Source organism: Vespa mandarinia, chromosome 15 (genome assembly GCF_050613455.1).
Source record: "Vespa mandarinia isolate Hongniang chromosome 15, ASM5061345v1, whole genome shotgun sequence".
Lineage (NCBI taxonomy): Eukaryota > Metazoa > Arthropoda > Insecta > Hymenoptera > Vespidae > Vespa > Vespa mandarinia.
In genome coordinates, this window is record NC_140824.1 from 764,044 (window position 1) to 777,295 (window position 13,252).

General features: G+C 31.5%; 2 protein-coding genes across 2 annotated transcripts; both read right to left on the reverse strand.

The window, feature by feature from the left end:
• Positions 1 to 1,022: 1,022 nt before the first annotated feature.
• Positions 1,023 to 2,414, reverse strand: LOC118444558 (uncharacterized). Its single transcript, XM_035872938.2, has one exon. The coding sequence runs from the start codon at positions 2,412 to 2,414 to the stop codon at positions 1,467 to 1,469; it is 948 nt and encodes a 315-aa protein (XP_035728831.2). The 3' UTR covers positions 1,023 to 1,466.
• On the reverse strand, positions 2,281 to 12,452 carry SamDC (S-adenosylmethionine decarboxylase). Its single transcript, XM_035872936.2, has 6 exons — positions 12,054 to 12,452; positions 7,031 to 7,117; positions 3,885 to 4,011; positions 3,161 to 3,263; positions 2,798 to 3,081; positions 2,281 to 2,723 (listed from the first exon to the last, which is right to left on the reverse strand). Exons 1-6 carry the CDS (start codon positions 12,182 to 12,184, stop codon positions 2,421 to 2,423), a joined length of 1,035 nt encoding a protein of 344 aa, XP_035728829.1. The 5' UTR covers positions 12,185 to 12,452; the 3' UTR covers positions 2,281 to 2,420.
• Between the last annotated feature and the right edge of the window lie 800 nt (positions 12,453 to 13,252).

The following is a 13,252-nucleotide window of genomic DNA, read 5'->3' on the forward strand; positions in this document are numbered from 1 at the left end:
AAAGAATTATAATCATATACACAGGAATGACTATCGTAAAATTTGAACTATTTTTAACTAGCTAAATTTAATAACGAATTCAGTTTTATTTCTTAAATCAGTAGAACATACGCCAGGAATGACCATATTTTGCGAAGACAATATTGCAATAGTTGCTCACGTCTGTTAATTAAGTGAGCACACACATTTTCTGTTTGAATACATTACAATTAAATTATTACAATAAAAAATGGAACCGTTAAATTATTCATTAAAAATTTTATAAATAACTATTTACAAAAATATATACTTAAAGAAAATTTATAAAATAAATCACGTGACTTATTATACTTATCACAAATCGAGCATTCCTGGTATATCAGAATCGGCGTAAAGCATATCAGAGATATATCGATGTAATTCTTAAATTTGTACACTATCATATACTGTTTATTTTCTTTTTTATTTTTGCTAATATGATATCTTACTTTGATATCATCTCTTAGACATATTTGTTTAGAAATATAACTATCGTAATATTTTTATTAAAAAATTGATTGCGAACAATGAATGGAAAGTAAGATGATCTTTTGATTACAACGCGAGTCTGTGAAAGAAAAAAAAAATTATGCCAAGATTCTACTTACGGTATTATTCGTACTTTTGATTAACACAACGAAAAGGGAGGGAAAGAGTTTCATAAAGATCATTGCAACAAATCTTTTTCTTTCTCTCTCGGTACGTTGTGGAATTTTTTTTTTTTTTTTTCTTTTTTTTTCTTTTTTCTTTTTTCTTTTTTTTTTATGAACAACACAAAATAAGCTAATTGCGCGTTGTACGAGAAAAAATTTTGTTCGCATTATTTTCTTGGTAAAAAAGATAATGGAGATCATTGCCTATAACGTGAATGCAGTCTAAGAAAAAGAATACTTCATGGACTAGAGGATCCAGCATCGTAGTTAACGTAACGTAGCACAATCATGCAAAATACAGACTCTAATCGGCAAAAAACCGAAAATATATGCATCGTGAACAATCTCTCTTTCTCTCTTTTTCTCTCTTTTTCTCACACACACACAACACGCGCGCGCAGCAAACAAGCAAACAAACAACAAACACACAAAATTTTTTCTCGCATTCACTCACTTTCTGCTCCTCCTTTTCTTGTTTATTCTTCTTTTTCATTCTCTTTCTCTCTTTTTACGGCATAATTAAATAACTACTTATGCTCGTTAATTTCTAGCTGCATGCGCTTTCCTCTATGACCCTATATCATCATGTTAAACGGGTTAAGGGCGATAGATTTTGACGTGCGAGTGTAACGTTAACAGGATTCCTCTAATTGATGAAAAAGAGTAGGGAACTCGCTACGAGGTAAAAGAGGTTCTTTTGTAGTCATACTGCTATTTCGACCGATCGGCATCGAGTCGTCGTTGCCGCGCTACTTTCAAGCGGACATCGCGCCAAACGGTCGTTTAAGCGTGCCTTCACGATATCTTGTTACGCCACCAAGAGAACTTCATTTTTGGGCTCAAATACTGAAAGCCGATAACTGTTTGAGGAATTAACGAGAGGATTGGTAAGAAACTTCCACAACTACGACTCTTTGGTTCCTCGTCTTGCGATTCTGTTACCGTTCCACTCGCTGTCTTCTGACAAGGCGTCGAATATGGATACGGCGTTGATAATGGATTACATGTTATATGAACGTCTTCGATATTCCACTTGTTTTTTGAATTTGCAATACCGATGTCGTTTTCCTTGGCCTTTCTGCATGTGTCGCTTTGGATGGGATATTGTTCGGGTGTCTTTCTGTACTTATTTGCTTTTGATAAGATACATTTGCTGTTATTAGCAGTATTCATTGCTTTTACATTAGAAACAGCATTGAAGTTGTCTATTGTAAAGTTAGAGAGATCAGACTGTAAACTTGATTTATTTGTAGAAGATTTTAGTGACGCTTTCCGATAAACCTTAGAACGTGTTAGCGGTTTAATAGTCAACTGCGGTGATGATATAGAACGAAAACACTGAACATTATTAGTTTTTTTAGTACTGATACAATAACCATCGTTCGATCTCGTACCTGATTGCGTAACGATAGATGTCTGGGATTTCTGTTTTTCTATATCGATTGACATAGAATGACAAGCAAATATGGAAGAGGATATGGTATTTTTCTGAGTAATCTCACAATTTTTTATGGTGCTCTCACTATTCTTTCTTTCATTATTCTCTGTCATATATGAAACTGATACAGCAATGCCTTTTGAGTTGAAATTTGATAATTTTGGTACTAAGTTAATAGATTCACTAGTGGTTTCCAAATTATTTAAAGGATGTGATAAAGGTGAAGAATCGATAGGTGAAAGAATATAGGAAAGAGTCCGCGCTTCATTTGTACCTGTCATAGCAGGGACTAATGAAGCGTCCATGAACCCTCAGCTCGGGAATCTTGAATAAAATGCACAGGTCAAATCATAATTTTTGAAACGACAATACTGCGCGTCGGTACGTAGCCAAGCTTCAGAAGAATTCAAATAATCATTCTGCTCCAGCTCGCGTGGACAGCTAGCAGCAATAGATTCCTTGTTGGCAAAGATAGTTACAACGAATTTGCCAGGTTTAAATGTGTTAAGTACACGCCGTATTATCTCTTCATAAGAAGCTTCAGGAATGTTACTTTCAAATGAAACATAAGAAAATTCTGGTTCTGGTGTAATATGAATAGTCATATAGCTTCCCTAGAAAAAAAATCAATCATTATAATGAAATAATATATGTAGTAGAGGATATATTCTATATTATAGATCCTTACGCTTTTGGAAATACCATTCATGGAATAACCACAAGGTTCAAATAAAAAATCATCTATGATCATATTGGGAATGAGTTTATCGATTCCTGATTTTTGAGTAGCTTCGGCAGCAGAAGAACACATATCTCGTGTAAAAATGGCCATTACATCAGGGTCTAAATGAGTCATGAGAATCTCCAAAGTTTGATCTGGTTCTGCCTTTTCTTGTAAGGATTTTTCTCTGTTTAGAGTGTATAAATACCAACAATCTGTGTTGATAGATCCCAAACAGTAGGCTTCTCCATCTAAAATAATTGATTCCTTTTTTAATATCACAGATAGATATTCAATATGTTATATTTTGTTAAAGTTATATCTTATTACCAGGAAAATACGTGTCGAGTAAGGCAACCTCTTCTTCGAATGCATGATGCGGTGAAATTTGTAACTCTGGCCGTTTATAATTCTTGCGCGAATAGAAGAGATCCTGAAACAAATAAAATAGGAAAAACTAATGCAGTTATAATGAATGCATGCTTGAGAATAATTCTATTAGATTTTTTTTTAATTATTGCATTGTTAGTAGCAATTATATATCAATGCAAATTAATTTTACGCATAGTATATCATGGCTTAGAGAGATCAATAAACTGGAAGGTGAAGATATATTTTGTATGTCAGAGCTTTTCTATATACAGAGATATTACTTAACTATGCACTAGGTCAAGTTATATAGTCAAGTACTTTCATCTTCTACATTTTTGCAGAAAATTATGTATTTTTTTGAAAATAGTATATATTATACATATTTGTTTGAAAACATAAATCAAATATGCTTCATTCATGTCTATTATGGTAGAGACTAATAAAGCATCCGTAAACCTTCCACTCGGGAATCTTGACTAAAAAGTACGGATCAAATCATAATTTTTTAAATAACAATCCTGTATGTCAAATTTCTTCTTATTATATAATATTTGAAATTATCTGTGCAAACCATTTTCAGGACAGAAGACCAATTTTTAGTCCAATGACCATTGGTTCATGACCATTCAAGTAATCAAACCATTTATAAAGACGGACGATATTTGTATAAATCCAAATATACCTCTACTTCGTCAAATCCGGTGTATTGTTCGACAAGCTTAAGGAGAGGCTCCAAACATTGTAAAGGTGTTGTAGTACCACATGTTTTCAAGATAAGTCTGCGCTTTGATAGGAACATACTACTTTCACTGCAAATATAAAATTTATTTTATTTTAGATATATATTTAATAAAATATATTGCATATTAAATATTTTAAATGTCCTCATTTATTTGGTATAATATACATATAATCAAACAAATGAGAATCTCTTGATGCATTGCAATCACGTTATTCGTGATACTAATAACAATCGAAATGTGCTAATTCATGAAGCAATTTGCATAATGCTTTTTAAAAAGATAATATATATATATATAAAATTATCTTTCTAGGAAAACGATGAAATCATGCCAATAATTAGTAAATAACAAAATTTTGAAATATGTAGCTGGCATAAACAAAATTTACGAAAAGATAATGACAGCATGCAGTCGATTAGGTTAGAGTACTTATAATTATTAAAACAGAGTTCTTAAAAGAATTAATGAAATGGGAAAATAAATTTTTTCTTTTACACAATCATTCATGCAATATGTATTGTACATAATCTACATAGAACTTATGAATATATCAATTTCAATATACGAAAAAAGAACTACTGGTTGCAAAATAATTTGAATTTAAACGCGAACGGGTACTTTTTAATAGAAGGAAAAAAAATAAAAGAAATCGGAAGAGTTCGATGAATGGTTAAATGAATATATCAAGGGTTAATTGATAAACGTCAATTTATCGCAACCAGTCGAAAATATTTGTCGAAATATTTCTTAAAAGGAGAATCATTTTCATCGCCATTTAAATACTAAGCGCGGGAATGACAAGAAGGTCATCGAAGAATGAAAGTTATTAAAAGATATTTAGTTGGCGTCCACTGGTCAGTTATATTTTTAGTTTTAAGTTAAACTGCTTTTAGCTAGACACGGATAAAGGTATTTCGTGATAAAATATCTTTTTTTTTTCGAATGAATTTCGAATTATTGTGCATTTGAGTGACGTAGTCTTAACAGATATTAAGCTATGATACAAAGCTGCCTTATATATATATATAGATATTATATATATATATATATATCATTTGGATCGAAAGAAAGAGAACAACTCTAAGAATTGTTAAAAAGATTATTCCGTCTTGGACATTCCATTTGTATCCTTTCCCTACGAGGAAAATGATATCTCTATCGAAAAATAATGAACTCTTTGCCTAAAATTAAAAATAATGTTATTAAAGGTTATCGACGATTTACCATTTCACGAAAGAGGGGACGTTGACCCGAGATTTTCAGTGACAAGAGAGAACGATAAGATTAACCACTAAGTAATAATATAATGTTATCTCTAATGTAGATTGCTAAAAATAAATATGATAAACAAGAAATAAATTATAGCGCTACGTTATGTATCAGTATTACGTATTAATCATTGTTAATTGGTTATTAACGATTTTATCAAATATAAAACGAATCTTTACTCTCTTACCTATATTTGTGACATTCTTATTATTATGTTTCTATACCTATTTCTTTACTATTATCGTATCGTTTGTAATTGATATGATTCATTTAAACGTCTTTATCTTAATCTTTAGAACATTGTTGATTCTTTCAAGACAATCTCTTCGACGTATGCATTTATCTCTCATTGCAATTGATAAGGCTCGATTATCATTTATTTTTTAAATTTGTCCTTATTATAAAAAGAATTGTTCAGATTTAAAACAAATTTTGTCTAATAAACTAATAGGGACTCTGTAAGTCAATCTGAAACGATAAACGTTTTGCTATCGTATTTACGAGTTTATCAAGGCGACCTTTGCTTCTTAGGAAATATCGTCCCAACATTTAATTTAGAAGCGTTTATCTCTATATTTGCAGAAGAAAGAAGAAATAAAAAAGAAGGACAGAAGAAAAAAGAAAGGATAACAGAACTCAAAGTGCCTTAGCTGTAACACGTTATCGTTAATAATTAATTGAACATCAATTCGTGCATCGAACATAAAAACGTTGATTTTTGCAGAAAGACATAGCAATGGCATCGTGATAAAGTATTAGTAAATTAATCGCTTCTTCGACTACTTCAGCGAGGATACTTTTACATTCCTATTAATTATAAGTACGATGATTATCATATAATAACTTTGGTTTGTTAACGAAGAAGCATAAGCGTTAAAAAACAACTGAAGCATTATATATTCTAAAGCACTGTATTTTATTAGTCAAAAAACAACAGAACATCTATCTTTGTTATAACATTAATGCTTAATAAATATACAACCTCGCTGTAATAGCCATTTACATTGTGCCATTAAAATAATCGAATTGTTATTAGTAAAATCCATTTTTTTTTTCTTATATTAAGTTTAATCACAAAATTAATCATATATATGCCCGCGTTGGAAAGGATGTTGAAGTTCTATGAATGAAGTCGAACTTGGATTTTATCTATAACCGATTAGTTGATTTATTTTAATAAAGTTCTAAAATTAATTGTATGAAATAAGGAAAAATGTATATACATACATACTACGGTACAAATATCAAAAGCAGATAAAAGCTTATCTTTAAAGATTATCACGTTTATCTTAATCAAAGTTCGACTCGAGTATCTCGATTGTATTGTTTACAAATTAAATCATTTACAAATTATCATTACTATACGAAAGATATATTAATCGTTAGAAAAATATGCAAATGTAGATTAATATCCTATTGAAATCCGAGTTATCTTAGGTTTTTAATTCAACTTGGTGTTAGTTGTTCTTAAATTTTTACATTACATATCCTGTTTTAAACTTTCATCGTACTCGAAGTGACATAAGATCTAACAGATCGGACAGGATATTTTTATAGGCGCAACTCGATGGAATAATAAAGGTATGAACAGTAATATAAATAAATAAAAGATAAAAAGAGAGTTGATTTTGTTTGTAAAAAAATAAATTTGTAAAACTTTGCGTATTATCAGTTTGACAGAAAGTTTGATCTTACCTCGAACGAACAAATCTTTCGCGAATTAGGTCAAAATGAAACGTAAAACTATTACGATTGTTTTCAATAATTAAATTATACATGCATCATATAATTATTATTAATGCAAACTTTCAATTACCTGAGCACATAGGCATCTACTTGATCATTGCGGCAGAAGCTGATAATTTCGCATCTAACGATCTTCAACAGGGATTCCCATTTTTGCCTGAAAATCAAAATAATCATTCCTTTAATTAAAAAAATGAATTCTTTCTTTTTTATCTCTCTCTAATTGCATTTTATTTTTAGGATAATTTATTTTAAAAACAACTTTAAGACGATTAATAAAAACGAACGATATAGAAAACGCTATTATTATTATCATCATCATCGTCTTAAGCAATTTATGATAGTATTCACTTTTATATATATATATATAAGCAAGCTACAACACCAGTATGCTAATCGATGATGCATCATTCATTCTGACTGCAAGGAGAACATAATCGTTGTCTTTTACATCTCCCCCACCTCTTTCTCTCTCGCTTTCCCCCCCCCTTGAACTTGAAGTCTCCTTCAAGCCTTTCACGAGTCATTGATACACAAACGGCTCATTAATATTATTTATCGAATTACATAATAAGAGGATAAAACTGTGGCGAACATTCATAAAACTGCATTCTTTAAAAATCAAGTAATGTGATGAATCTTTGCTTTAATGATTGAATCACAAATTATTACCATGATTATCAAATGAAATAATAAATCGTTAAGACACTTCTACGTGGCAATCGGATTTTTTCGTATTCCTGTAAAGAAAAAGAAAAAAAAAAAAGGCAGGAAAAAGTTTTTTTCGAAAACAGGAGGAGATCTGTGAACTCAAAGAATTTTTTACATTATTTCTAAGACTAACGAATAATTATTATCGCCTATAATATTGTATTATTATCTTTCATCAATGGAACATTATAAAAAATTACCTATAATTATCTCGTGACGTATTTCTGAACTATTTTAATGAGTAACAATTATTGTTTAATTTTATCTAGAATTATATTGCATATGAAGAGATTTCCTTTTTTTTTTGTTTACGAAACATTCAGATTTGTGATGTCGATCCACGGATGAAACGACGTGTATCATCCGTGGATCAACGCGTTCATTGAGCGTGTAATAAGTTTCCGAGGTTTTTTTAAACATATTTATAATATAAATAGAAGCGAATATCCTCGAGAGTTTTCCAATGGTCTCGAGAACATTGAAGAGGTATTTCATTTTATTCTTTACAATCGATTAATGCTCATCCCGCGGAGCTCGTGTGTTACACACTTGCCCTTTGACGTAGCCGGTGCATATTTTTAAAAGAACTTTTGAATCGAATATACGTTAAAGTTACTAAGAATGCTTCAGAAATAAATAACATAAAAATAAAATAAAATGAAAAAGAAAGAATAAAAAAGAAAATAGTTCTTTTGGCATCGTCTCAATCATGTTTTATATATATATATATATATATATATATATATATATATATAAAATGCATCATCTTTTTTTCTTATACGAATTTGTAAGATTCAACGTTATTACGTGACATGGGAAGAAGAGTCAAATGAAACAATTTGAAAAGATGAGTGGTACACATACATATATTATATAACCACTTTATATATGCGTGCGTGTGCGTATGAGTGTATATACACAGAATATCCCAGAATATATAAAGAAATACTTTATCGGTGGCTTCGGTACATCCAAAACAATAAGAAAAGTTTATATAAACGTATGTCTTATTTGATTTTGTTTTCAAATTACAACTCATTCATCGAGTTCAGCTTCATTCTTTTCTACATGTCCAAATGTTTAGAAAAAACTTTGTAGGAAACTTTGCTCGATTTTTTCACGTAAACACTACCGTTCATATAATCAAAGAATTATTATTACGATATAAAATTCCTTATAACTCCCAAAAAAAAAAAAAAAAAAAAAAAAAAAAAAAAAAAAAAACCAAATAGGATATATATTTTTATGAATTTTTTTTTGTTTAGATCTGCTCAAATCACTTCTAAAATATTACAAAATATTTTCTACTTATTCTTGGAATTGGTCAATTGTTAAATAATTCGGTAGATAATGACCAGAGAGAAATAATGGCAGAGAAATTTTCGTCTCAAAATTTTACTCTCATACTCTCTCAGAGAGAAAAAGAGAGAGAGAGAGAGAGAGAGAGAGAGAGAGAGAGAGAGAGAGAGAGAGAGAGAGAGAGAGAGAGAGAGAGAGAGAGAGGTTTTCGATGTACATTTTATTGATAGATAAAGAAGAGTTTTCTAACATTGCTCATTAATGTAAACTATAGTCTTAATTATAACTCGTTAAAAGCTGATCCTGCAGGGAATAAATGCTTATAGTCATTTTCTATAGTCAACAGAGTATCGATCTATTCAAATTAAACTTGAAGTATATAGTTTTGTCGAATTTATCAAGGCGATATCGTAATTATATTAAAGGAGAGATATAGGCGATCGTCGTAACATGGATATACTTGTTCTGGATGTCACGTAATATCCTGCAAATAAATGCAATGAATACTATATATTTTGTTTTACAAGAACTATGACGGACAACAAACAAAATCTATTTTGCTAAAAGGTTGAACAGGAACGGGGAGCGGGAAAAGTAGCGGGGCGCTGCTGCTGTGTGTTGTGCGATCGATGCAAGTTAAAGGGGTAAGAGAACAGGATTAAATACGCAATTTATTATCTATTTTTCATCTTTTCCTCTAGAATATATTCTATAGATGATAAAGATGATCGGTGAAATATCTTGCATACATTAAAAATAATGTATTTTTTTTGCGCGCGGATAAGAATAATCGATAAAAAATAAAGCTTATCACTATAAGTATACAATATAAGAACGAAACGGAATAGAATGCGATTATTTGGATTTATTCAAGTTGCATAACACTAATATGATACGATAAAAACATATGTGTAAGAAAATTGAGGAACGCACACGTACATGAAGAGTTCTCAAATGTGAACGTGAAACAATAATACATATGTACATATGTATGTACGTATAATAAGATCCGTTGAAATACGGAATTAGATGATTCGTTGGAGTTTAGTGCTCATCGAAAATTTCGCAATGATAAAGCACGTGATTCTTTGATATTACGTCAAATGTAATTATTACTTACTCGAGGATGATCATTTCAATGAATTTTAACAAAAGGAAGAGACATTTCAACGAGCAAGTACTTAGTTACGTTAATAATAGCCTAGGAAGATCTATCTCTTTCTTATTTTTACCGGCATACATTTGATGATTGAATAAATAACAATTATCGTATTATGGTATAGAGTGTTCGTTACACAGAGAAATCAATAACGATCGAATTTGAAACATAAATCACTTTGTAAATAGACCAACCTTAAGTATCTATGTGTGTGTAAAGAAAATATTGAAAGAAACATAGCGAATGTTTTCAATTTAATCTCATGATATCACATTATTTCGAATAAAAGTACGTACACATGAGTGTATTTTTAACTTAAAAAAAATAAAGAAATAAATAAATAAAAATAAAAATAAATGAGATTCGGATTAGCAAAAAATGGTTTCACAGAAACAAACACACACACATATATATATATATGTCTATACACATCAGAGAAACGAGTTCTATTCTTCTAGATGTTCATTCGTTTTCTCGGAATCGAATAAACTCTTACTCTACGACGCCAACTTAAATACAAGCCTTTATGACGCACTCAACCGGCGACTAATGTTTTTATTATGTAATGTCATCCGAAATCATTCGGTATAGAAAAAAACGATAGGTGTGAGAGATGTAAAAATTGTAAAAATTAGTTAAATACTAAAGATCGATCAGTCATATCATAGTTTCATATATCGAAATTTTTTCACTAACAATGTAACGATTATCGTAATTGGTTGCATGAAAATTTGAATGATTTTTTAAAAAATCAATAACAATTTTATATATGTAAAAATATAAAATATGTTTTGATCGTCATAGCTGAAAATAGTAATTATCTGAAAATGGAAAATTTATCAATACCAGATAGAGTTAAATGGCCAGTCAAATGGTCGTACGGTGTTTTTCAGCAGTCGGTATATATCACTAGAACGAGAAAGTAGCTGCATCGATCTTTACCGAAAAGTACGGCGTACGTGAGAGAGAAGAAAAACATAAGAGCACGAATTATTTTCTCGATGAAACGAGTTTGATCTTAGCCATTGCAAGGACGAACAATATGTATTAATGTGTACGTAACAGAAACGTACGACGAAATGTGTTTGTAATTATTAGTAGGGATGAAAGAAAGTTCTGTAGTTTTTTTTTTTGCTTACAACCTACATTTATAAATATAAATCACGAATGAGTAAAGGAGACAATGGATCAAAGATATTTTTTAAGTATCACTTTAATAACGAGTATGTGCATTAATTAAAGAAATGGAAAAGAATAAACTGGAAAGAGCATCGAACGATCTCGTGGTTTTGTAGCTTGTGAGATTAAAGAGCGATAAGCTGCGGCTGATGTCACGAAATGCCGGTCGTGTTCGTCTCGCGATCATCGTTACGAGAAAGAAAGAAAGAGACAGAGGAGACGAGACGAGAGGAGAGGAGAGGAGAGGAGAGGAGAGGAGAGGAGAGGAGAGGAGAGGAGAGGAGAGAGAAAGAGAACACAGAGAGAGAGAGAGAGAGAGAGAGAGAGAGAGAGAGAGAGAGAGAGAAGCCGGTTGTCGTATGAGGAGAAACGATAATGAGATGATTAAATGCTTTGGTTATAAAGTGTGAAAAAGGACGTTTCTTTTCGAACGAAAGTAGCAACCCTCTTCGATTAGGGACGCTTATACCATAATCGCGTTTTCTGTCATCGATTTGTCGTTGAACGTAAAGAAAAGTAGTTAAGTAATCGTTGAGAAATTCTTATTTGAGAAACATTATATTCAGAGAAAGCAGGTAGAGCGGCTGTCTAATCGGATCCGAGGGTAAGTAAATGGGTATATATACCTAGGACGAAATAATGAATGTGTGAGTAAAACAAAAGAAAAGGAAGACAATGACGGAAGAAGATACAGAGAAAAGGGGCGAGGCAAGGACGAACAGAACGGGTCGAAATGTCTACTAACCGAGAAATTTGTCGAAGATCACCAAGTTGTCTGTTTTTAGCGTTATTACTGGTGAACCATATCTCGAGGAGCTTCTCTACGCCTTCGAAAAATTGCACGCTGTCCGCGTTGTCGTCCTTTGTCGATGCCATCGTTCGTCGGCTCGCTCTTCGACGCGACGAACACCACGATTCTAATGCGTGCACGTTTATTCAAATCGTTGAATATCCCCTTTACTTTATTCAATTTTATCTCCTTCGAAGTGGCGTTTTTTATTGGTCTCTTTTAGCGGTATAGGGATTCGTCGTACGAAACAAGCACTCTCTACCACGTATCTTGCTTCACTGAACGGTCGGAATAGGCCGGAGCAGTCGAGCGACGCGTTTAGAACTGTATTGGTGCTTATCTACTCTCCCTCCTCATCTAACCGTGGATTCGTCTTCTCTCTCTAACCAATAACACGTATATACACATAATGCCTTCTATCTTCGGTATGGAAAACTAAATTGGACCAATGAAAAAGACGCTTTAATACGCATGCGCATTCAAGCAATGGATATGCCTTTAATTATAACAATCATCTATAAATTGCCTTTTTGACGTTCTCTTTCGTGTTTATTATTTTACGAAAAAGCTACAAATACGTATAATGAAAGTTAACATATCTCTGATAACTCATCTCAAAGGCAATCACTTTTTTTCTAGTTATTTGTTATAACTTTTCAAGAAATCTTTTTTGCGAAGAACATTTATTACGATTATATTATGCAAGTTATCGATTGTCATATTCTTTTCTACGTTTTCCTTGATACGTCGTTAAGAAGTTTACAAATTTGCCGCAAAAGAATATTCTTTAAAAAGCGCATGCGTTCATATTCTGGCGCCATTAATTGTAAACCATACGGGCAATATTCATTTCATATTTAAGGCTGTTCATCATCTTTCGCTCGTAACGTGTGTGATTTCACCAACGAATAAAATAGGAACTACAAATGCAAGCGGGGAATACTGTTCCCACCAATGCGTCTATCGTATAAGTGTATAAGCTTATGTTGATTATATATCTCTCATATTATATATACTCTCATGCATATATAATAATCGGTTTCGTGTAGATTAAAGTAAGTAGTGTTAATAGGCTACAAACTCACATTTTTTAATCTCCTATATGTATATCTTTTTTTGATAGATTATTTTTGAAAAATAATCGGAAAATGTAT

Coding starts and splice junctions, on each gene's coding strand:
- SamDC (XM_035872936.2), bottom strand. CDS start 12,184: ATGGCATCGACAAAGGACGACAACGCGGACAGCGTGCAATTTTTCGAA. Junction 3,264..3,884: donor CCGGATTTGACGAAGTAGAG/GTATATTTGGAT, acceptor TATTTGTTTCAG/GATCTCTTCTATTCGCGCAA. Junction 3,082..3,160: donor ACTCGACACGTATTTTCCTG/GTAATAAGATAT, acceptor CAATTATTTTAG/ATGGAGAAGCCTACTGTTTG.
- LOC118444558 (XM_035872938.2), bottom strand. CDS start 2,414: ATGGACGCTTCATTAGTCCCTGCTATGACAGGTACAAATGAAGCGCGG.